Source organism: Pan paniscus, chromosome 11 (genome assembly GCF_029289425.2).
Source record: "Pan paniscus chromosome 11, NHGRI_mPanPan1-v2.0_pri, whole genome shotgun sequence".
Taxonomy (NCBI): Eukaryota; Metazoa; Chordata; class Mammalia; order Primates; family Hominidae; genus Pan; species Pan paniscus.
Genome location: NC_073260.2, coordinates 14,850,210 through 14,875,711, shown reverse-complemented (window position 1 = coordinate 14,875,711; position 25,502 = coordinate 14,850,210). Strand labels below are relative to the sequence as shown.

Sequence of the window (25,502 nt, the reverse complement as noted above, 5' to 3'; positions counted from 1 at the left end):
CAGCATGGCTCCGTGGGGCCAGCAGAGCCCCTGCCCTGTGCTGCGAACACTGGGCCAAGTGCGGCACTCTATCCTCAGCGGGGACAGGAGGGGCGGGACCCTGAAGGGGCAGCAGGGAGGCAGGCAGGGCACTTGGTGGCCCTCTGACCACCTACATCTCAGCATCCTCACCTTCAACAGGCTCCTGTCTCCTCAAAAACCCATCATATGGGCTGTGGGGAAGGGGACAAAGGTGGGACCAAGGAGTCCTTTCCCATCCCCCACTCCCTCCATTCCATATCCCTCTTGTCCCCTATACACACCCTCTCTTTACTCTCCAGCCAGAGTAACTTCTCCTAGATCCCCAAACACGGTGGCTGATACCCCTCCATCCTTCTGCTCACACTGTTCCCTCTGCCTGAACTGTCCCCAGCTCCTATCTAGCTGGTGAACTGCTGGGCATCCTTCAAAACCCAATTTGGATGACACCTCTGCTAAAAAGTATTCCTGTTCCCCAGACCCATCTCTCCCAGGAGCAGGGTCAATCACTTCCTCACCTTGTCTGTCTCAGGCATATGCAGTATCACATCAGACTACAGTCTGGTTTAAGATAGTCTCCGCCTACAAGACTGGACATTGCCCAGGGCAGGAACTAAGGCATCTACAGGTGCCAAGAAGAAGAGGGACACGTTTTTCTTTGCAAAAAAGCCACTGCCAAGCTGTGTGCCTAGGGCTGCATCACCTGAGAGGGAACACGTTTTTCTAATTTGCATGAAGCATCTGGAGGCCGGGGGTGACCCTGGAGAGGAACTAGTCAAGTTGGTCAAAGTGGATCAGGACGATGGAGCTTTGTACCATGGCTGTGCCGCTTTTAGCTGTGTGACCTTGGGCAAGCTGCTTGGGCCCTCTGTGCCTCAGTTTCCTCATCTGTAACCTACAGAAGTGGCTTCAAAGAGCAGTCAGTGTGACCAGATGAGGCGGGAAGCGCTAGGCAGGGGGCCTGGAGTGGAGGAAGCCTCAGATGGCGGCGGTGCTCACTGCCGCCACCACGTGGGGCTGGGGAGGAACCTGTGAGGGACGTGGTGGGGCAGACAGGAAAAGGCAGGGCTCTGAGGGGTCTGGTCTCCCAGGTCTGTGGCTCATGGGCCCTTGGCAAGTGCCTTCCCCTCCTAGAGTATAACCCCTGCCTCACAGGGCTGCTGCGGGGACAGTGAGATGAGGGTGGCACACAGTAGGTGCCCCTTAAATGGCTGCTCCTTCTGCCCCAAGATGGGGGCTGAGCTGGCATGGCCAGCATGCAACAGGCAGAGAGGCTACAGCATCCCCCGGGCCTCCCAGTGCCTCAGGGTCCCAGGGATGAGGTGGGTCCCAAACCCCAACAGTGCCTGGTGTCCCCCCACCCGGCCCCGCCACCCACCTGCCTCCTCAGAGTTTTGAAGCAAAGAGGGTCTGCGTGCCACCTCCATCCAAGTCAGAGCGCTGCCCCAACCTAGACCACCCGGAATCCACCCGGGCCGTTCTGCTTTGACCCCAGAACGGTACACAGGCAAAGGTAGCTGCAAACTAATTGCGAAATTTATTCCAGGGCTGCAGGGGCTGGGGTGATCCTTAAGGGCACTTCTCGTTTCAGGGCTGTGGGTCTCCGGCCTTGCCAGGGGCACACGTTTCAGGGGGCGGGGGGGGGGGTACTGAGACAGGGTGGCGGGAGGCAGGAGGCAGGAGGCAGGGGTGCCCAGTCTCCTCCAACTGGGCAGGCTCAGCACAAGCTGCAACAGTAACATGAAAGCGGGACGGACAGCAGGCACCCAGCCGGGGACAGGAGACAGCCGAGGCCTCTCCCTGGTGCTTCGTCCTGCAGAGTGTCCTTCATGACCTAGGACAGGGGGCCAGGGAGCTGAGGGCCAGCTTCATGGGTTTGCAGCAAGGGACCCAACGGGTTGGAGCCACAGAGACGGGATCAACAGCGCTATCCCTGATCTACAGGCCCGTGCCCCCTCCCAAGTTCACTTGCATTCCCACCCACAGAGACCTGAAGCCCCCAACAGGGCGTCCTGCTGTTCACCTAGTGGGTGGAGGGCGGGCAACAGAGCTTCTCTGAATTGGGGCTGGGGCTCAGAAGTAATGACCCAGCACCACCCTAAGGGTACTTGGTAGGCGAGTGTCCGGGGAGAAACCATCAGCTGTACTTAGTGGCGATCCCCAAGCCCCAGCTTCAGTCCTCAAATCTGTCCCCTTCCCTCCATCACACACACATTTCAAGGAGTGTCTAGAAGCTTAAAAACAAAAGGGGGGAGAAAAACCTCTTGACTACAACCTTGCAGATAAATACCAGCCTGGGAGGACCACCTCTGGATGGGGCTAGGATGTCGATTGTACCAAACGTTCTCCTTGGGTGGGAGAGGGAATCAGTGATGCCTGGAGCAAAGCTTTTTCCCGATGATGTATCAATGCCCCCTCTTGCAGAGGTCAGGTGGGGTAGAAGGGCTAGGGAGAAGGTCTTTTTGTCCTAACCAGTCTCCTAGTGTCCTCTAGGGCCCAATAGCCCCTCTCAATTTAGCAAACTCGGTTATCCTTAGTTTACAAAACAGAGGATCTCCCTCCTGGTCTCTATGGGGGGAACACTGGAGACCCTCTCTCCTCCCCGAGTTGATACCTGCTCAACTTCTCCCTGTCTGTTTCCAGGAGAGGAGGAAGGGATGACCTCTGATCCAAGGGACGTCGAGGCCCACCAGGGAATCCCGAACCTCCTCCCCGGACCTGCAGGCTTCAGACTCCAGGAGAGAGAGCTGGGAGCAGGGCGGGGGCGGGGCGGGTGGTTAACAGCCACCTCCTTGGGGCACTCCAAGCAGCAGGCAAGTGCCAGTGGCCACTCCACCTCCGCCAGGCCCTGCCCAGCCTCACCCACCTTCCCAAACACACAGTGTCAGAACTCAGGGGCAGCGGCCTCTGGGACGGGGCTGGGGCTCCTCGGTGGGCATCAGAAAATGAACCATGCGGAGCCAGCTGTGTGGCTGCGGCCCCGCCCCGGCCCCGCCCCCAGTCCCGCCCCCAGTCCCGGCCCCGCCCCCGGCCCAGGCTCAAGTCTGCTTGGCTTGCAGCATTTCGATGAGCAGGTTGTTGCGGGGCATCTCGTTGCCCAGGTGCTTGTGGTACAGGTACTCCTTGGCCTGCATGCTCAGGGCCCGCACCTCCACCAGGCACAGCAGCAGCTGCTGGAATTTGTCCCCGCAGTGCGGGTAGTGGCACAGGGTGTAGTCAAGCAGGGCGGCGTTGGCCTTCTCCTGAGCGTCTTTCACCAGGATGTGGTTATTCAGGAACTTCAGATCTGCAAAGGGAGGTTCTCGGTCACCATCGCGTCACCATCCATGCCCATCAGGGCTGGGCCAACACCGTCACCAGCATCACCAATACCACCTTCCCTATGACCATCAAAGACATGGGCATTGCTGCCATCAACCATGCAACATGGTCTCCCCGTTGGCACCGTGTCGCCATCACCATTGTTGTCACCCTGGTTGACAAACACCACCATCGTCACCAATACCCACATGCCTGTGTTTTTCATGAACGTGGCCACCGCCACCATCAACCACCCAACCACAGTCACCTGTCACCATCATCACTGCCATCATCATCACCACAGTGGTCGCAATGAACAAGAATTATGAAGCCCATCACCAGCCTCCCTCGGGGAGGATCCCTGGGCAGTTATTGAACCTCTCGGTCCCCCATCTGTAAAATGGGCGTGACGACAGTACCAACTTCACAACCTTGTCCTGAGAATTTAGGGAGATGCTGTGTGGAAAGTGCTCTGAAGAACAGTGTCTGGCACGTGAGAAGCTCGGTGGGTTGGGTTAGCTGGCACCACAATAATGCCATCACAATGGGAGCTGCTCTCACCGCCGTCATGGCCAACCATTGCTGCCATAACCAACACCATCCCCCTGGCACGATCAAAGCCATCTTGTCTCCATCATCACTGATGCCTCATCTCCATGACCGTTGCCATCCGCATCCCCACTCTGCCACCATCACCGCTGTCACCCCATCAGCACCACGCCCACAGAGGCGCACTGTGGGTGGGAGTATCCCATCTCATGCTGCAACGCAGGAGGACTGGTGGCCCCATTCTAGAGGACAGCTGGCATGTGCTTTTAGTCTCCCCTGTGACCAACAGACAGGCTCCAGTACCCCCAGGAAGGACTCTCATGGGGCCATGGGGGAACATGCACATTCACTGCAGGAGTGCAGGTGCGCTGACATCCTGGCTAACCTATCGCAAGCTGAAAATATCATAAGTCAGAAGGCATTTACTATGCCTGACCTGCTGCACATCACAGCCTGGCCTACCTTAAATGTGCTCAGACCACATTACCCTACAGTTGGCAAAATCACCTGACGCAAGCCTATTTTACAATAAAGCGTTGAACATCTCATGGGGTTTACTGAACACCATGCTGAAAACGCAAAACAGAAGGGTTACATGGGTACTCCAGGCATGCTTTCTGTGGAATGCATGTTTTTCAACTTCTACACCACCGTAAAGTCAAAAAATCCTAAGCCAAAGCTCATGAGTCAGGGGCCATCTCTGCTCATGGTGGCAAGGAGGGGGCCTGGATGGCCACGTGGTGACCACACCCCAAGGAGGCGTGTGCAATAGGCAGAAGTCAGGCAGCCCACACAATGCAGGGCAAAGCCTGGGACTGAGCGGAAAACAAAAATCACAGAAGGGAGGTCAGGATGAGATCGATAAGGCTCAGCCATGTACATAAACTAGAAATGCTTGTTGGCCGGGCGTAGTGGCTCACACCTGTCATCCTAGTAGTTTGGGAGGCCAAGGTAGGTGGGTCACTTGAGGTCAGGAGTTCGAGACCAGCCTGGCCAACATGGTGAAACCCCATCTCTACTAAAAATACAAAAAAAATTACCGAGGCATGGTGGTGCGCACCTGTAATCCCAGCTACTTGGGAGGTTGAGGCTGGTGAATCAGGTGAACCCGGGAGGTGGCAGTTGCTGTGAGCCGAGATTGCACCACTGCATTCCAGCCTGGGCAACAGAGCAAGACTCTGTCTCTAAATAAATAAATAAATACATAAATAAACAAATAAATAAATAAATAAAGCTTGTACACAAAGCAGACGTGCCATGGGAAGACAGGGGCAAACAGGATGACCCGCATTAAACATCAAGGAAGGGTTCCCTTTGCGGAGAGGTGGAGGGGGTTTGGCTCTGCGTGCACCAATGATTGAACAGAGGAGTGCAACTGATGTGTCCGCCACACCCGAGGTGCAGTGAAGAGACAGAAAGTAAAATGTCTTTGGAGTGAGACAGACGTGGATTCGAATCCCAGCCGCTGCTGAGGTGCAATGCTACCTGCCCCGCCCTGACTTGACCAGCCTTCCTCCTCCCTGGAGGGGGAGAGCCAGGGTCAGTTTCTTGTCACCCAAGTTCCTGTCACAGCTTGCAGGCCTCTTTCAGCTCCTGGGCAGCATTTCTAGGAGGTGCCCAGCCTGGGGGCACAGGGTCAGCAGGAACCCACAGAATCTGTCCCCAGGCCTCAAATTCTAGCCTGGCCTTGCCTGGGATGGGGTGACCAGTGGCTCAGAAAATGGTCATCCACCCACTTCTCCTCCACCCCATCACCCCCAGCCCTGCAGCTGCGGGGGCGTCCAGAGGCAGCATGTGCAGCCCTGGCCCCCTAATCCCCCTTAACACCCGCTGCACCAGGAGAGCGCCACGCTCCTGGCAACCCTGATCCCTGGCCGCCCCCAGCGCGCCTGCTGAGGCCTGTGTTGTCCAAAGTCGGATTTAGGGAAACCCGAGCTGGGCCCGGGGGTGGACGGCAGGACCTGGCCTCCATCCTCCCAGCCCAGCCCAGGCTCCTCACCCTCCCTTCTGAAGCGCGCCAGGAGCACTTTCTTCCTCACTTCCCCAGGGTCACCACTAACCCTGAAGGCACCTTTATGCCAATTACATGGAAGTTCCCCGTTGTCCAGAGAGATACTGCTATATCCATCCCAACGCCTCCTGGCCCAGGTGCTCTTGTGCAGTGAATGACCTGCCCAACTGTATGGAACAGCCCTACTCCCTAGCCTGGGCTGCCCCAGACATATTCAAAGGTCATGGGAAGTCATGTCACCTAGCTGAGCTCCTGCTGGCCCCATCCCTGTCCCATCTGCCTTCGCTCCCCACCATCCTGGGCTGAGCAAGTCTCCTGACATTCTCTTCTGACAATTCATAATGTGGGTCCGGAGGGGGACAGGGACCAGCTCAAGGCCACACATCAGTAAAGGGTCCTGGAGGAAGCAGCTGGAGTGGGGAGGACCGGCCAGGATACCGCAGTAGGGGCATGGGCGGGAGGGGGCTGGGGAAGACCAGGGCCTCGGCTTTACTGGGATTTACTGTTCTCAGCAGCACTGCGCCAGGGACACCGAAGCGGGGGTGCGGGGGTGGGTGCAGAAGGAGGACAGGTTTCAGGGACGCCCCCACCCCCAGCAGTTCTATGGCTTCCCAGCTCTCAGCAGGTTGGAAACCCCCGACTGCCCCCAGAGGTCAGCCACAGGGCCGGGGGAGGGAAGCACAGTCGCTAACGGAGCCTCAGTGGCTACAGTCCAGAAGCCCAGACCCAGTTTCCCGGGCACCCCCCAGGCACTTTGCACCCAGCTCAGTTCATCTCAGCAGACATCCAGACAGGCAGGGCAGTGCATCCCCAGGGCTCAGGGAACCAGGGCCCCCTCAAGACACACAAGGTGCCAGAGCCTGGATTCAAACCCAAGTCTCTCTGACACCAAAGCCCAAGTCTCCCATGATAGGCAAGCAGGACTGGGGCCCCCTGCCCAGGAGCTGGGTCAAGCTGGGATGCATGTTCCTGTGGGATTGGACATAACTTTATGTCCCATGCCATCCATGAGTTCTGTCCGAGATCCCCCACCCCTGGGGTCCTAGGATTCCCCCAGAGAGGCTACTCTGGACTCTAGACTTGACTTCCTCCTCATCTGGAGACCTTGTACAAGTCACTCCCCTTCCCCAAGCCTCCCTGAACCCCCAGTCTCTAAAGAGATCATTGTGAAGATTCCAGCGGATAACACATGTGACGGTGCCAGCAACCCACAGAACACCACACCGTTCTTCCAGCAGACACGGGAGCGGGGTCAAACAAACCTGGAGACGCCCCCTTCATGTGTCAGGGGTTCAGATCCCGGCTTTACAACCAGCTGGGTGACCTTGGGCAAGTCACTTCCCCTCTCTGAGCTGCAGTTTCCTGTCATCTGCACAACAGGGGAAAATTCATCTCTGCCTCACAGGGTGGCAAGGAGCTGGCTCTCATCTGCATGCCCAGCTCTGGGCCCTGGGCGCCCGAAGGTTGGAGACTGGCATGTTGGAGAGGAGCCTGCGCCCCCCAAGCCCGCTCAGCTCCCGGCGCTCGCGGAGGTGGAGGTGGGAGGGAGCTGGGAGATGGAGCCCCCACCTCGGAGAGCAGCCCGCTAGCTCTGCAGAGCTGGGGGCCCCCAGGTTCTCAGAAAAGCCCCCTTTTCATGGTTTAATTGAATATTTGAATAATCCTTTCATTCCAGCGAGGCATAAAGAATGTTGTCCCAATAGCGGTAACTCAGGCAGGCGCCCCCGCGCACAATGGCCCCTCGAGTGGGGCTGCTATTCAGGCCGCCTTTTGTTGGCGCGGAGCAGTGGGTAAATTGCAAACGCTTAAGGGAATGCTGCTGCCGCCGCCTCAATGGAAGTCAGGAAATCGAATGTTAGGTCAATCCATTAAGCTTCGATTAAGTCCTCGGCAGAACAATGCCAGCCGGGCCCATCTTCATAAATACCGTGATTGCCAGGAGAGAGGCACTAATTTTAATTAAACCTCCTTACCTGCCTCCGCGCCCTCCCGAGACGGCTATTTAGACACCAAATGGCACCCTTATGCGGAGGCAGGCGCGAAGGAGGCGCTGAGTGAGCCGCAGGGCGGTGGGGCAGGTGGGGGAGCACAAGCACTCGCGGCCAGGCTGTCCGGCCCAGGGCGGAGCCGCCCCCGAGGGGGACGCCCTGCGCGCCAGCTGGAGGTCTGCTGGCAAGTGGCGGTCCCTCTCCGGGTCCCAGTTTCCCTGGAGCCCCAGCTCTGGTGGTCTGGGTGGGATCAGGAGAGGAGACCTCTGCTCCAGACCCTGGAGTCTGCTCCAGCCCAGCCCCAGGTCTGGCCTCTGCCAGGGCTCTGGGCTGCCTGCCTGCCATCCTTTTCCCATGCTGCACTTAGAAGGGTCTTGATAAAATGCGAATTTCATCATGTTACTGCCTGCTTAAGGGAAAGTTCAAGGTACCAGGCCCCGGCATTCAAGGCTTTGCACAGCTCAGCTCCTGTCCCCTCGCCAGCCTCCTCCCCACCCCGTCCCCACCCCTACAGCCACACAGAACTTTCAGGATTCCCCAGAACTTTGCGCAAGCTGTTCCTTGAGTCTGGAAAGCTATTAGTGCTGCTTGTTTTTTTTTCACCCAGAATGCTCCTATTCATACTGCTAGGCCCAGCTCAGAGCCCCCACCCCCCGGAAGCCTTCCCGGATAGCCAGGTGGTGCTGGTTTCTCCCCTCTGACCCAACCCTGATCACACTGAACTGATGGGGTTCCTCTCCCAACCTGGAACTGGCCAGCCAAAGGCCTCTGCAGCCCCCTACATCCCTCTCTCACTGCTTGCCATCAGCTGGGGTCCTGGAATCTCCTCCTGTTCCTCCTCTGGTACCCCCAACCTCACCAGGTTCCTGGCCTGCTGGGCTCAGGGCTCACCCACCCACATCAGCCAGACCCATGTTCCTGTGCCCAAGGATAAAGCACTGTGCCAGACACAATGATACAGATGGAGACTGTGAGCTGCTTCGTTCATTCACTTCATTCTTTCACTTATGCATATGCACATTAACTTAATAATGGTGATTATGATTAAAACAATTCCGACACACACTTCCCAGGGGTCAGCCAAGCACTGGGACACTTTGGGGAATTCTCTTATTTAATCCTTGTAACAAGTTAGGGATTACTAGGAGGATCACTCTACAGATGGGGGAAATAGAAGCTCAGAGAGGGGAGTGACTTGCCCAAGGGCACACAGCCAGAAAGAGACCAGAGACCAGATTTAGAAACCACTCCTCATCCCCACCTAGTTCCCTTTCCTAAGCGCTCTGCCACCTTGCTTCTGTCACACACACAGCAGGAGTGCGCACGCACCCTTCTCCCCTCAACTCAGCCTGTTCCAGCCCAGCACTGGAGCCTCTCCCACCTCTCAGGCCTCAGCTGCTGCATCTGGAAAAAAAGGCTGATGACCAGCATGACATGAGGGTGGGGCACTTCCAGTTTTGAGCACGCCCACACCTGGACCCAAGAGAAGAGGGCTCAGCTCTGCCATCTTCCTTAAGTCCCAGAGAAGGAGAAGTCCTGGATTCACCCCCGGCAGCCGCCAGAGCTATGCACAGGGCTTTGGTGGGAAGAGGGGCTGGGGGCCAAGACAATGTCCCTGCCCTTCAGGGGACACCCAAGGACAGACAGAGCCCTGGCAAAGGAGCCTGCTGGCTGATAGCCCACCCTCCACCCACCCCTCCTTAAGGCCCTCCCAGTGGCCTTGTGATGGCAGCCAGGTCAAGAACTCTCACCTTACAAACCACCCGGACTCCTGCGGACACACACTCCAATTCTAGGTGCCTCCAAGCACCACCCTTCCCCACAAATTCCTCATGTTCCCAGATCTCCCGGTCCGTCCCCAGTCACACACAAACTCTTCACACAGGCTAACACTTAAGAAACCACAAGCGTATGAAAGTTCATCGTTTGCACATGCCAGCACGCACGCATGCAGAGACAGACGTTCATGTAATTCCTGCAGGCTCCACGCCCCAACCACACAGACCCCCACCACGCACGTCTGTGACTCTATCCTGTGCCAGTCTGCTGAGCCTGGCAGGCTGCGGGGAAGGTGCCGCTGCGGGCAGAGGTAGGAGGGAGCTTCCCCAGCTGCAGCCAACCGGGCCTGGGTCCCTGAGGCTCCTGTAAGGATTTCAGGCCACAGCTCCTAACTGGCTGCCCAAGATTCTACCCGCCCCCCACCCCAATGGCTGTCCCCTGCTGACCCCTGCAGAGCCCCGGCTGGTGTCCTGAGAGGTGGCTTAAGGTGGCCTTACAGATAAGCCCTCCAGTTACCAGCCTGTTCTGCCAGAATCAGGAGACCCAGCCCACTGCACCCAGCCACATGGCATGGAGGATGTCACCAATCCCACCCAAGCACTGGGCTTCCCGCTTTTCGTTAATCCCTTCTGTCTCCGCAACACTCCCCACTCCCCACTCCTCCCTCTCTCTGGCAGGCACACCCCTCCCAGACTGTGACTATAATGCCAGCCACCAAGACAATACCTTAATCCTGCCCCCTCTCCAGGTGATGAAGCACTCACTCATCTCTATTCCATCCCACCTGCATCACTGCAAAATAATTCATTCCCCCAGAAAACTCCTACTCATCCTCCAAAACCCTGCTCAGATGCCCCTCTTTCAGGAAGCCTTCCAGAAAGAGCTCTGCTCCCCACCCAGGGTTCCCTAAGCCACACCCATCTCTCTGTCTCAGCCCTAACCACCCAGGCTGTAGGTCTTTTCACGATTGGCAAGGGACAGCTATGTCCTCAGCATCTCTGGGCATGGGGAGGGCATTTGTGATGGCTTTCCAGGGAGTGAGGGTGCAGACTGGAGTGGCCCAGGCAGGGTTGGGGTCAGGAGGGCAACGGGAGGGAGACCCCCCAGGTGCTTGGGGAGTGAGGTGGGTGGCCGGGCTGGGCTGGGCCAGACCTGCTCTCTGCCTCTCCTCTGCTTTCTTTTCCTCCTTAGCACTGGTCACAACCTTCCTGGCTATGCCTGCCTAATCGTGTTAGGAACCTACGTCTTACTAATCATATTATGCTCATGATCTGTCTCCCCTAGAGAAGGTCAGTACCACAAGGGCTGGGCTTGGGGGGTTTTTGCTCACAGCGGTATTCCCAGTGCCTTCTCCAGTGCAATTTCTCGGTGCCTGTTTGTAGAGTCAATGAATGGATGCATGTGTGCATGAGCAAAGGGGTCCAGGCCCCCAGGAGGTACAGTCAAAATTGGGGCCCCCTAGATCCAGGGATTAGAGAAAACAGGGACCCCAGGATGGGAGCCTGGAATAAAAATCCTAAAGTCACATGGGCCACCAGAGGGGGAGCAGCCCCCATTTAAGAGGCAGGCCCTGGCCGGGGGCCCTCAGACCTTTGTTCACTGAATGAGTAAGGGAGGGGTCCTTTCTCCCCGAGGCTCCTTCGTGGCCACTCTGGCCACAGCAGGGCTACCTCTCCAGCCTCACCCACCCTCCCACCCGCCCGCCTCTGGCTGTCTCCACCTCTCTGTCACTGGAGCTGCACTCACCTAGGCTGAAGAGGATGATGAACTTGAGGCAGACAAACTCCTGCCGGTCCAGCTGCAGCGCAAGCAGCTGCAGCACCAGCTCCTGCGCCCGCAACACCAGGCTGTGCAGCAGCGAGCCCGCCTGAGCGGCCACTGTGGTCAGCTCCACCTGGGGGCAGAGGGCACGGGGCGGGGGACAGTCAGAGGACGTGGGTCCGGGCAGGTGGCTCTCTGATGGGGGATGCAGGGCTGAGGGCATGGATTGGAGGTGCAGGTCAGATGGGCTGGGGTCAGGAGGGCCCAGCCTTGGTGCCGAGCCAGGCACGGGTGACATCTGCACAGCCCCGGGGACGCTGCTGGGCCTACCCTTCCGAGCTCTCCTCAACCCGCCAAGCCCGGAGCTGAGGCACCCACGTTCTGCCCGCGTCCACCCCTGCTTCACACACAAACCCCAGCACCAGGCCCAGCAGCACCAGCAGCTCAGGGGGCCCCTCTACATGCTGGGAGGGGAGGGGTCGGGGAGGGCAGGCCTGTGTGGGGATACACAGACACATCCACATGGCTTCCCAGAGCCCCCATGTTCACACCTACACGCTGGGTCACAGCTCAGCTCAGAGTCACACACACACACACACACGAACACAGTCATGGGGTCGCCCACTCCATGAAGTGAAGGCACACACATGTGCACACGGCCACACCCGCCCTTGTACGCTCACACTCACGGCAATACATACACCCATGTATGTGATCACATTTACCGGTTGATGGGAAGACAGTGACACCCACACACTGATGTGTGTGGAGATTTTGCACAATAAAACACAGGCAGACACACACACACACACACAAACAGGCATTCCCATGGCCACAGAGACTCAGCCGGCCTGCCGACACCCACACTTCATGCAGACTGCAGGCACCTGTGCTCACAGGGAGCCCCAAAGACACCCCCCTGGGACCAGTGCTGCCCGTCCCGTCCTCCTGCCCCGATGGCCTGTGACACCGAGGCGAGAGCTGGAGATGAGCAGCGGGGGCCTGGGGGGGCTGGAGCTGGGAGCAGAGTCTGTCTTCCCCACCCCACAGCACCCACCGACCCCACGGCCCCTCCTGTGTCCCCACTTGAGAGTGGCGCTCCTGCCAGCAGGCTGGACCCCGGCCATCAACCCCCTTCTCTGCCTCCCTCCCTCCCTCTCTTTCCCTATAGCCCATCTCTCCAGGTGAGTCCTCCTCCGTGGCTGTGCCCCCGTGTCCCCACCCTGGCCCCCCACCTCCCATCCTGACCCCTCCGCCTGCCTCCTCAGATACCACCTGGCCATGTCCCTCCTCCTCCTAAAGCTCTCCCTGGACCCCTGCTGCATCTGGACTTTCTACTCCCCAGATCCTCATTCCCTGCTCTAAGGGGGCCCAAATTCCAACTCTGAGCTCTCTGGAGCCCTTTGCCCATTCATTCATTCATTCATTCGAGATTTAGGGCCTGCAAGGTTTTGCCCGCTAACCCAGCGCTAGCAACCCTCCAGCCTCCCTCATCTCTCACCTCATGCCACCCCCACACCGGCACCAGCAGGGCCCAGGGGCTCCACACTTCCACCCTCTCTGAGCCTGCGGTAGAGGTGGGGACTGCCCCCGTCATCCCTCATTCCCCAGCCAACTCCAGTGTGTTATTTCCAGACCCAGGGCCACCATCACCTCCTCCTCCATGAGCCTCTCCTCACCATGCCCACACCCCCTGAGCTGCTCCCCAAGAGCAGGGCTCCCAGGGGCCGGCGCCTCTCAAGCCTGGGCCAGGGCTGCTCATAGAGGGTTTGGGCCAGTGGGTGTTCCATGAACGTGGGGAAAGGGCTGATAATTAGGGTGCCCAGAGCCAGCCCCGAGAGGCCTGGGTCCTCCTCTCCGGGGCCCTGAATCCTGGAAGTGCACAGTGGGGCCAGGGCGGGGCCCAGGGGCGGGGCCGAGGGACTGGTCACCTCCTGCCCGGTGACCAGCAGGATGCTGCCCTCCTTGCCGTGCTGGACCTGGCGGTAGATGTGGTCGAACACCAGCAGCTCGCTCCAGCAGTTCTGCAGCAGCGTCATCTGGTCGGCCACCTGGAAGGAAGAGGCACGCGGGGGGCCGGGCTCCAGCCAGGGTCCGGGGACCTTCCTCTCACCCCTTCTCCTCCCACTGAGACCCAACTAGGCGTGCGGCCTGGGCAAGCTAACCTCTCTGTGCCCATCTACCCAGATGTCTACGCTATCAAAGTGCAACAGAGGTCTGGCCAGTTAACAAAGGGGTGTTTGGGGGTTGAATGGGCCAGGCTTCAGGCCCTACCTCTGTCTTTTGTATGACTTTACGTAAGTCCTGGTAACCTTTCTGTGCCTCAGTTTTCTCATCTGTAAAGTGGGCAAAGTACTGAGCAGATAGTCCACTGCATGTTAGGTATGCCATACATGTTAGTGACTAATGTCCATGCAGGTGCTCTGCAAAGGACTCCTACAAATGCCTGGCAAGGTTATTATTAATTTTAACCTTGTCCACATTTAAAAGCCTGTGGTCAGTCACACCTCTGGCAGCCCCAACTGCTCAAACAGGAGCCATGAGGGAGAAACCAAGGGCTTCCCCCCAGGCCTACGCAGAGCTCTCAGCCTCAGGAGGAGGAGGGAGGTCCCACCTGGCCTGAGGTCAGGCCCAGGGCATGAGCAGGGGGCGGCAATGGCCTGGCACATGAAGCAGAAACGAACAGCAACGAGGGGCTGATTCCAAATGCCCAGGCTGCGGCCAGAGACACTCGGTGCAGGGGCAGGGCCAGCCCCTGTTTGGAGTGTCCTTTGACTCTGCAGGACTCAGAAGCAGAGCCAGGGATCCCCTGGCCCCAATCCCTATTTTTCAGCTGAGGAATCTGCCACCCAGAAAGGGCAAGAGACTCTCCCGGGATCACACAGAGGCAGGGCCAGGCCAGGGCCACGGCTGGCATTCCCGGTCCACCATCTCCACTGTGACAAAACGAGCCCTTCTGGGTATTCGGAAGCACACTGGGCACTGCAGATGGGCCTGGGCAGACACAGCCCCATCCCTCTCAGCCCGTGCCACTCACCAGCTGGCCACCATCGACCCAAAAGACACTTCTGGCGCACCTTCCTGGGCCGTGCCCTATGGCAAATGCAAACCATGACAGCTGACAGTCATTCCACTGCAGCCCTACAGCCCTGCGAGTTTCGTATAGTCGCCACCCGCATGATAGAGAGAAGAAACTGAACAGAGGCCACACAGCTCTGTCTAGTTCCAGATTTGCGCTCTTAACCACTAGGTGTGGAAGAGGACCTCTCACTCACCCTCCTTGCCATCCAGGAGTTCCTGGTCTCTCACAGGCTCCTTGCCTCCTCTACAGATCCTCTACCTGATCCCTCTCCTTCCTCGAGGCCCTCTCCACCCTCTGGATGCAGAATCTGCAACATCTCATGGCATCAGTTAAATGCCTCTGTCTTCACCAATACCTGTGAGGTCTGGGGAGGCAGAACTGGTGTTCAGCTCTTCTCTGGGCCCCAGAGCAGTGGTCAGAGGGGCTGATGACTGGCAAGGTGCTCCGCAAGACAAGCACAGAGAGCAGAGGGACCACTGCCCACCTGGGGCCAGAGACACAGAGAGGCCACTCCCCACCTGGGGCCAGAGACTCAGAGGGGCCACTCACCACCTGGGGCCAGAGACTCAGAGAGACCACTCCCCACTGGGGGCCAGGGGCTCAGAAGGGCCACTCCCCATCTGGGGCCAGAGGCACACAGAGACCACTCTCTACCTGGGACCAGAGGCTCAGAGGGACTGCTCCCCACCTAAGGGCAGCCCCCAGTCAGAGGGGAACTGGGCCAAGCCTAATGAACAGCTCTGTCTCGTAGGAGATAGAAGCACCCCGCTCTCTGTTCCCCTTCTCTCCTGGGGCGTCCCTGGGGCCTGTGTCCTCAGGCAGACAGAAGGGGAGAAAAGGAGAGGGAGAAGTCAGGAACTGCACACAGACAGACCTCCGGGCCCACGTGGTGGAAAAGAGGGAGGTCTGTGTCCATTCCCTCCATCCACACCTCACCTCTGGGTCCAGAGCTCCCTCCAGCTCCCAGCAAAGCTTTCTTCCCAGAGCCCCTACCATCAGCCGTGTGCCCCCAGGCTCAGCCCTGACTGGGAGGGTCCCGGAGAGACTGAGGCCTGGGCAGGGGCTGACTCGGCCATCTCTCCGTATCTCTCCTCGGAAGTGCCAGCCCCCATGGAGCCGCGGTTTCCAGGAGGGAGCCAAGGCTCAGAGGGCACCTATCACCAGGCACGGCGCCCAGTGTGGCACAGGACACCTCACCCCTGCCCTGCCGACATTCTGCCCACATTACAGATAAGGAAACAGAGGCTTGCCGGAGGTAACACTCGGGCTTCAGGCAGCTGGGCTCTGCCCAGAGGTTCCTACTGGCCAGACTTCTGGGGACCTGAGAACCTCCTGAGACCTGGGAAGGAGGGGCCTGCCCAGGGGTCACACTGGCAGCAAGAAAAACTCAGGCCCACCATAGACACCCAGGTGGTGGTGCAGGGCCAGGCTTGTCCCCCCGCCCCTCGCAGGCCCACAGGAGCAGACACGCTTGCGCCCAGAACGAAGACACAAGGGGGTGGGGAGGTGGCGGAGAAGCGATAAGGGGTAGAATGAGGAGATAAGGCTTCAGGCCAAAAGCAGATGGGTCACGGTGACCCGGCTGGCCCAGCCCTGGGAGCAGGCTCTGTACCCAGACCTTAGACCCTGGATGGGGCAGCCCTGCCCAATGAGGCTGATAGGGGTGCCAGGGGCACAGAGCCGCAATATGGTCGCTGAGGCTTTGGTGCCCCGTGCCCTGCATTCGAGCCCCCATCCGGCCATGCATCCTCCACCCTAATTTCCTGTTCTGTGAAGCAGGAAATGTAATTTCTCTCTTTTTTGGTTAAAACATAAGAACACACATTGGGATGTATGGGAATCGGTGGACCTGCTGTTGGTTCTTACGTGGATGCTGCCCGGCCGGGATCCCACCTGCCCCTTGGCAGGTCTTGTACTCACTGCTTTCCTTGGGTGGACAGATGGATGCATAAAGACACCAAACTCCAAAACACTCCCCACACAGATGAGAATGCGCACACACACACACACACACACAACCTCTTTTTATTTAAAAGAAAACCACAGGGCCATAGCTGCCAGCCCCCCTGCATGAGAAAGCAGGTGGCTAAGAGGTTCCTTTAACCAGAGAGGGTTGGTTTTCACTTTCCGAAGTTTCCTCCCTAAGCTAAAGGCTCCTCTACCCTCAGGCCTCCTTGTCGCCCTGGGAACAATGACATTTGCAGCCCCAGCCCTTGGGTCTCCCACCAGCCTGGCCTGTCTGCTGGGCCCATCAGCCATCCACCCCTCCCGCCGGACCGCCACAAATCTTCCTGGAGCCTTGACGCTCTGCAGGCTGCCTCAGAGACCCGGTATTTATGGGTGCCAAGCTGACCTCCCTCCCAGCAGGGCCCCTCTGGAGCCCCCTGGGGTCCGATCGGTCTGGCTGTGAAGGCCGGTGGGCTGTGTAATTCTCTGGTGGCTGACACACCACGGGCTGGCCACTGCGCTCTGCCGGCAGAGTGGTCAGTGAGATGTCATTTGTCAGCCCAGGACTGACAGTTACTGCCGCTTAAATGAAACTGTCTATCTGGGCAGTTAAATCTGCTGTCAGTGGGGGCCTCGGAGCTGGATGTTGAGGGTGAACGGATGTCAAAATGGGTCACTGGGCACTCCTGGCCCCCGCCGTCCCCCCGGGTCCTCCCTTGCATCCTCCCAGCCTGTCCTTCGCAGTAAGTGACGAGAGGCTGACTGCCTGGGCCCTGGGCACTGCTGCCCACCAAGCAGCAGGTACAGGTGAGTTTCTTCCACCTCACAGGGAAAAAGTTGCTTTATAAGCGCAGGACAAAGTGACCCTCAGACGGTCCCAGAACAATCGTGTGCTCAGAGGAGCTTGGGTCCAATGTGTCTCTCCCTGCTGCCTCCCCGCCAAGGCCTGCATAAGCCTGCAGGCGTCGATTAAACAGTGTAGCTAAGGGGAAGAGAGGAAGGGTGCTGCGACCCCACTTCCGAAACTGCCCGCGCTCAGTTCTTACCCTGTCCTGACTCACTAACCCTTTACAACAATCCAATGGGGTGGACATTATTTCAACTCCTCCCATTTTCAAGACGAGGAAACTGAGGCCCGGAGGAGTGAAGTCACTTGCCCAAAATCATACAGCATGTAAGTGACAGAGCTGGAACTTGACAACAGGCCTCTCTGATTCTAGTCTTTGATATTCACTTCTGTGCTACTATCGAATCTATCATGCTGGGATTGGTGTGAGATGGAAAAATGGAGACGGAGGGACCCCCATACCAGCTGGGAAAGAAGATGGGGGAGGAAGACCCCAAGAGGGCATTTGGAGCTCAGCATCGGACACAACTGGGCCCCTGGCACCCCTGAGAGCTCAGCTGTGACTCCAGGACTCCTCCCGAGCAGCAAGATGTCATCAGCATCAGAGGGCTGAGTGGGCCTCTGCTCAGAGCCCAAGCTCTGTCAGGGGAGCCCCTCCCTGACCCGGAACCTGGAGCCCCAGCCAGCCCCGCAGCCATCCATCACCCACTGCCCAAGGACCCACTCCTGGTCCAGGCTCTGCTCTGGCCCTGCCAACCTCTCCAGCCCTGCTTCACAGGCCCATTGGAACTCCCGGAACACGATGCCTCTTCACATTTCGGGACCTTCGCCTCTGCTGTGCCCACTGCCTGGAATTCCCTGAACCTTCTCTACTTTCTAGAAAGGCACAGAACTGTTCTCCGACTTCCTTAGTTAGAGCTGTTTGCTCTCCCCCCAGGGTCCCCTCTGCCCCTTCCGTGGCTCTCAGAGCCCTGGGCACCTCGCACTGGCATTATCTAAGTACATGTCTGACTTCTCCTCCAGGCTGGCAGCTTCCTGGGTCCAGATGATTTTAATGTCCCCAGTGTCCAGCCCAAGGGCTGCTCCACTCTCAGAGCCAGAGAGCCCCCTCTTCTGTCTGCTAAGATGTGTCCTGTCTGGAGGTGGGGAAATGAATGATCAGCTAGAAGAGATGCCGGAGTCACCCACACCCCTCCCACTTTTCTGTCTCCTCACCTCTGGACTTTGCAAAGAGACACCAGCCCAGGGTCCACTGGACCAGTGGAAAAGAACTTCCACATGGCTGACGAGAGGCACTCTAAGGGCTGGGCTGGTACTTATCTGCAAGGCCCCTTTAGAGAAGCTGGTGACCACTGCTCATAATCCCGGGCTCAATTCAAAGACTTTGAGAAGGGGAAGCAGGAAGGTTTGGACCACGGAGAAGCCAGAAGCAGGAAAAAACACTCAGCAAAGCTGGGACAAAAGCCCTTCCCATCCTGCGTGAAAATCCCCGGGAGACTAGGAAGGCAGCCAGAGGAAGTGCCCTGCCCCTCAATCCAGGGTTCTGGAAGGCCGGGAATGCCTTGCTCCTCCTCCCCTCTGCACAGGGGGTGCATGGGAAGTCTGGAGGGAAGCTAGCAACCAACCCAAGGTGCGTGGGGTCCTCATCCCCAACAGGGCCTCCAGCCATGAGCAGAAGGCAGGTGGGAGTATTCAAGACCCTGCCTTTTGCCTCATCCATTAGGTCGGACCAGAGAGGCGGGCAGTGTTGAGAAGGGGCTGGGGTGAGAAACCCACCCCATGACAGACACATGGTACATCCCCAGGCCTCAGCCATGACAGGCGCTCCACGGTGGAAGCAGTAGCCACCACCATCAATCCTCGACTCCCAGATGGCCCAGGCCCCAGTCCTGCGATGCCCCTAGGGCTCGGAGCACCCACCCCCACCTACCAGCCAGGGCAGGCAGTGCCCCCAGCCCATCCGGCCTCATGCCCCTGGAGGAAGCCCAGGCCCGAGTGGCGTCAGCACTGACAATGCTGCTCAAGGCTGCAGTGGCCCCAGCAGCGGAGCCAACGGGCCCTGCTGTTTACACCCAGCCCCAGAACAGCCAGGGGGGCAGCCTGGGAAAGCTAAACACCAATAGCCCTGGGTGAAAGAATGCCTGAACCCAGGCCAGGGAGGGGCAGGCCTTGGTCAGCTGGAGGGGCCTCTAGGGAGGCTCAGAGAGCCAGGGCACTGAAGGGGCAGTTCTGGGGCCTCAGGCTCTTCAAGCCACTAGGTGGGAAGACTGGGAAGTTCTTTCCTATGTCTAGCCTCAGTTTCTCCTGCTGCTTTCCTGATTACTGTAGCATCAGGTACCTCGACCCAGGGGGAAAGAAGGCCATGCCATAGAGGAAGGCTGCCTCGCCAGGGAAGATCAGTGGCAGACCCTGGAATCCCCCACCCACCTACCTATCTAGCTTCCTGAACACCCACACACATGCACATGACCATCCAGCATACGCAAGATTTGCAGAGGCAGGAGGATCTTTCACCTTAGCTGGGAAGGAGAATGGCCCACAAATGCCCCAAACTCTAAAACACTAAGAGCCCCCATCTGTGTGTGACACTGCCAATCCTTGCCAGCCTCCCTGAATGGGAGGACAGGATGGGCCGGACCCCCTTCCCAACACTAGGCTGAAGCCTGGGGAGGCAAGACAGTCTCCCAAGGACTCAGCTAGTCCTTTGAGGGAGCCCAGGGTCTCAGAGAATGAGGGAAATGAGTACTGAGAGAGCCCCAGAATAGGGAACCCCAGAGGCTGAAGGGGTTGCAGAGACACCAAGAAGCAGAGAGACAACATGCAAGGGAGAGACACAGTAGGAAGAGACAGAGGCAGAGATCAAAGCAGCAGTGGCTCCTTGAGCAGAGGCTCAAGGAGGAGAGAAGGAGAGGGAGGGAGCGGGGACCCAGGAGGCTGTGATGAGTGGAAATGCTCCTTAATGTCCCCAGGGTGGCCTCCGGGTCCCCAGGTACTGCCTGAAGCCAGTGGGAAGGATGGCCCTATCCAAAGGACAGTCGGGCTAAGGCTTGGGCAGCCGGGAGGACCATGATGCAGGGCCAGCCGGGTGGAGGAGAGACTCACCTCCAGCTCCTTGAAGACCATGCACCTGCGTGCCCAGTCCACGATGGAGATGAAGGTCTGGTCGGCCATTCTGCACAGGAGGCCGAAGGCCGCCGGCTGGTCGGGGCGGCTTTTGGTGGGCTCCTGCAGGCAGCCCAAGATGCGGGCCCGCACCTGGTCCTCATCTGGCTCCAGCTGCAGCAGCTGCAGGATAAGCTCAGGCACGTTGGGCCCTCCAGAGAAGGGCTCTGGGTAGCCGTACGGCAGCCCAGGCTGTGGGGGGCTGGCATAAGGCTCCGGGTACTCAGACTTGATGGCACGGCCAGGAAAGGCAGGGTAGAGGTAGCCAGCCAGTGGCCCGTGGGCACCGGGCACGGCCATGGGCAGTGCTGGGGCCCCAAAGTCGCCCAGTGGCCCAGCAGGTGGACCAGCGGCCAGGCCCTTGGGCTCAGGCGCATGCAGGCTGGGAGGCAGCACGTAGTCCGGTGCGGGAGGGGGCGGCGGGGGCACCCCCATCGGGGGCCCTGTCTCCAGCTTGAAGCCATTGGCCCGAATCTGTGCCTTCTTCTGCTGTTTCAGGGCCCGGTCCCGCTTGTACATCGGCCCAAACTTGTTCCGGCCACCCCTCATACGGTCAGCACGCACGGCTGTGGGCAGGGGCAGAGGGTCAGACTCACCCTCTCCAAGCCCCCTTCCATGCTGCCCCACCACAGATCCTTTCCAAACAAATCTGACCGCTGTCTCCCCTGCTCAACACCCTTTCATGGCTCCCACTGACCACAGGGGAAGTCAGTCTCCTTTGCCTGGCATTCAAGGCCCTGCTCAGCTTTTCAGGCAATCCCTGCTAAGACCCCTCTCCTTCCACTCCACCTAACTCACCTCCACTCCTCTGTTTGACACATCTCCTTCCACCTCCACCCTGCCTTTCATTTTCCTTCTGACTCAAACTTTTTTTTTTCTCTTGTGCTTGCTGAACACCCAGCCTCAATATCACTACTTCCAGGAAGCACTCCTGGATTCGTGCCAACGGACTCTACTGTCCTTGCCCCAGGTGCCCTGTCCTTGCCCACTCTTATCATGCTGAGTGGATCATGCCATGTGCTCCTGCGGGCTAAGTTCTGGGCTCAGGTGTCCAGCATAAGGCCTGGCAGGGAGATGGTGACCGGAAGGGGACCCTGGTCAGCCTTGTTCACCGCTGGCCCCAGGGTCCAGCTGTTTGTTGACTGACTGCCTGACTGTTGAGCTCCTGCTTCAAAATGACTCAAGTATCCTTCACTGGCTGCGAATGTGAAGCCAAGTTTAGAGCTGGCCAAGGCTCTATGCTGGGGGAGGGGACCTCTCTTGCCGACTAGAAGCTCCTCCACCTGGCGAGGAATGTGTCATCAGCCAGACCCAACAGGTACATCTCTGCAGCTGGAGTGTGCCCCCCGCCCCTGCTCAGACAGGGCCCCACCCTGGGATCTGGGCGAGGGGAAAGAGCAGGAGAGAGGGGGTGGTGCTCAGCAGGGATGATGGCTGGGGGGCTGCCTGGCCAATCTTCCTGCCCCCTGGGGTGGGCAGCGCTGTGCTGCTCGCAGGCTGCACGGGAGTTTCTACTGCCCACAACAGCCAGCTATCTGGCCCCTTGGGACCTGGCACTAGGGGCATGGGCTCTGGGGACAGGACAGGATGTCCCCCTCCCATCCAGGAGTCCTTTCTCCAGGTGGCAGGGCATGTGGTCCACCACTCTCAGAGCCACCTGGGGCTTTCTACACTGTTCCAGGACCTTAATCAACCACTGCCTGTTCAGCACACAGTCCAGTGACCGGCCACCTCCAGAAGCTCAAATCTTTCCTGCCAAAACTTACCTCCTCCTCTCTGGGCTGAGAGCTGGGGTTGAGGGTAGGGAGGCAAAGAGGGGCCTGGGTTTCTTGGGGGCAATTCAATTGTCCCCCACTGCCCGGCCCCCTCAGGGCCTGGCTAAGAACATGACGGGAAGGAATCTCACTGGCTGAGCCAATAAACCAGAGAGCCCTTCGGATGGATGGACAGACAAGCAGATGGGCAGCTGAATGTGTGGGGGCTGGGCAGTGGTGGTGGGCAGATCCTAATGGAAAGCGTGATGGGCTTGACAGCTAACCTGCGGCAATGAACGCCTAGGCACCTTCAGCTTGCCTGCACCGATCCCCACACTCACTCACTGGAGGAAGGCGCTGCCGTTAAGCCCATTTTTCTTTTCTTTCTTTCTCTTTCTGCCTTTTCTTTTCTTTCCTTTTTATTTTTATGTACTTATTTTTTGAGACAGGGTTTCCCTCTGGCCCTGGCTGGAGTGGAGTGGTGTGATCATAGCTCACTGCAGCCTCGACTTTCCAGGCTCAAGTGATCCTCCCACCTCAGCCTCCTGAGTAGCTAGGACTACAGGCACATGCCACCACGCCCAGCTACTTTTTTATATTTTATAGAGACAAGGTTTCTCCATGTTGCCCAGGCTGGTCTTAAACTTCTGGGCTCAAGTGATCCTCTTGCCTCAGCCTCCCAAATGCTGGAATTACAGGCATGAGCCGCTCCATCCGGCCAAGCCCATGTTTCAGATGGGAAATCTGCGGTTTAGAGAGGTTAAGGATTTTGCCCAATGTCACCCAGCCTGACTGACAGTGCGGGCACTGGGACTTGGCCTCTGCTGGCTGGGGTTGGGTATTTTGGGGGGATGGGGACCTCCTCACAGAGGGAGGAGCTCTGCCGACCCTGTGCTGGGGCCCTGGCAGGGGCTGGGGAAAGAGTCATCTCCATAGGGTTCACTTTTGGATACTTCTCAGCCCAACCCAGGCTGGCCTTGCCAGCGTCCCTTCCCTGCCCGAGGCCCACCCAGCGCCAGCGCCCGGTTCTCTTGTAGCGACTGGGCCCTAATGTCGCACGAGGGGCCTTCGCGAAGGCCAATGGTACTATCCCCTCAGCCCCTCTCCCACCCCCACCCCCTACCCCCTCAGGCTGTGGGGGGTCAGGGGTCGAGGCCCGCGCGGCGCGCACCTTCCAGGCGCATCCCCACCGTCAGGCACTTCTGGAAGCGGCAGAAGGGACAGCGCTTGCGCTGCGTCTTGTCGATCTTGCAGCTCTGGCTCTCGGTGCACGTGTAGTGCTTGTTGTTCTGCACCGTGCGCTTGAAGAAGCCCTGCGGGAGCTGAGAGTCAGCGGGGCCCCGCAGCGCCCGTCTGCCGCACCCCTGCCGCGCGCTCGCCGCTCACCTTGCAGCTCTCACACGTGAGCAGTCCGTAGTGGTAGCCGGACACCTTGTCCCCGCACACGGGGCACAGCTCGTCCAGGTCCTCGTCGTACGAATAGTCCATGCCCGCGGCGTCCGCCTGCGGAGGGACAGCGGGTCAGGGAGGGCCGGCGGAGACCGGCAGCCTGGGGTCCCCGCGGCCGCCGCCCCAGCCGCTGTCGCCGGCCCGTCGCGTAATCCCCTCGCTGTGCCCAGGCGCTGCCGCCGGCACCCACCGAGCGCCCCGCGCAGCGTCCCGGGGTGGGTCCGGTGCAGTCCCCGCGCCCGGCCTTCCCCTGCCAGGCCCCACGCTCCCGCCCCGCCCGGGGGGCTCCTCCCGCGCGGACCCCGTCGCGCCCGATCTGGGGCCCTCGGGTTCGATGCGCTTCGATTGGGATTCGTTTGTCTGAGAACAAAACCCCGATTCTGAGAAAAGGAGATGGGCTCAGCCGCGGGGAAGACGCCAGGGGACCCAGGAGCGCTGGGGCGCCCGGCCCGGGTGTTCTGGGAACCCGACAGAGACGAAGGAGGCAGAGACAGAGTCCGGGGGAGCCAGAGATGGGAAGAAACTCTGGCGAGAGACAACGACCGACGCCGCCGGGCGCAGACACGAGGCCAGTCCGAGAGTGCCAGGGACACAGACACTGAGACGCCCAGCTAGAGAGAACCCGGCGGGGACGAGACACAGGGAGGGATGGAGAGAGACAGGGAGACAGAGAGAGAGAGAGAGAGAGAGAGAGAGAGAGAGAGAGAGAGAGAGAAACGAGGGGTGGGGGATTGGATCAGAGACTTGGAGAGACAGCGGAGGCCCGAAGAGAAAACCCAAGAGAGACTGACGCAGAGCCAGAGACACAACGATAGACGACAGACAGAGACGCCGAGACGAGAGGAGCCCGGGAGAGACGAGGCCGGGGAGCTACAGAAACACGGAGAGAAAACCTGGAGGCGGAAGCGCCCAGCCCGAGGGTCGGGGACAGGGGACGCGCGGAAACCTGCGGGGCAGGAGCCCAAGCGCCAAGGCGAGGCCCCGCAGGGTCGGACCCAGACGGGGGCCCGGGCCGCAGGAGGCGGAAAACGACGGCGCCGGGACCGAGAGCCCGAAAACGCAGAGCCGCCGGGACCCCCTCCCCGGGGGAGACAAAGCCGCAGCAGCGACGGCAACGGGAGGCGCAGCCCGAGCCGCCGCTGCCACCGGGACGTCGGGCGGGGAGACCTCGGGCGGGGGTCGGCGGGCTCCGGGAAGCCGAGCCCGAGGCGAGGGAGCGACCTCGGGCGGAGAGGCGAAGTCCCGAAGAGGGAAGCGCGAGGAGCCAGGGCCCGGGACGCGAGAGGGGGCGCGACGGCGGCTGCGGTCTGCCCGGCGCCCACCTGGTCGCTCCTGCGAGCAGCGCCCCGCGTCCCGCCCGCGCGGAGCCCGCACCTCTCGGCCGCGCCGCCGCCGCCGGCGAGGAGCCGCACCCGGGCGCAGCGCCGCCCGCCCGCGATGACGGCCGCTCGGGCCGGGGGCGGGGAGGCGGGGGCGCGGGGCTGGCGGCGCGGGGGCCTCGGCTCCCCCCTCCCGCCTCCCCGCCCCCCATCCTGCCTCCCTGTTCCCCCCCGCACCGCCGCCGGGGCCGCTCCGAGGCGCACCTGGGACCCGGGCCCCTCAGCCGCCACCGCGCCCTGCGCCAACCCGCCGCGCCGGGGCCAGGGGCCGGCCCCTCTATATCGGCGCGTGCGGTATCCGGGGGCGGAGGCCCGGTCGTGTCCTCCCCCCCAGCCCGGCCCGCGCCGGCACCCTCTCGGCAGTCCAGCTCGAGTCTTCGCCCTCATCCTCCAGGCCCCCCAGCCGCAGCCCGGCTCCCCGGACCCCGAGCGCGGCCAGAGAGCTGCGGAGCCCGAGTGCCCCGCGATCTGGGCAG

The 25,502-nt window shown here is 59.8% G+C and overlaps 1 protein-coding gene across 1 annotated transcript; it reads right to left on the bottom strand.

Moving 5' to 3' along the window:
• Positions 1-1,574: 1,574 nt before the first annotated feature.
• On the bottom strand, positions 1,575-23,687 carry NR5A1 (nuclear receptor subfamily 5 group A member 1). The gene is made up of 6 exons (XM_034929032.3): positions 23,585-23,687; positions 23,370-23,511; positions 20,385-21,010; positions 13,338-13,457; positions 11,392-11,539; positions 1,575-3,304 (listed from the first exon to the last, which is right to left on the bottom strand). Exons 1-6 carry the CDS (start codon positions 23,684-23,686, stop codon positions 3,057-3,059), a joined length of 1,386 nt encoding a protein of 461 aa, XP_034784923.1. The 5' UTR covers position 23,687; the 3' UTR covers positions 1,575-3,056.
• Between the last annotated feature and the right edge of the window lie 1,815 nt (positions 23,688-25,502).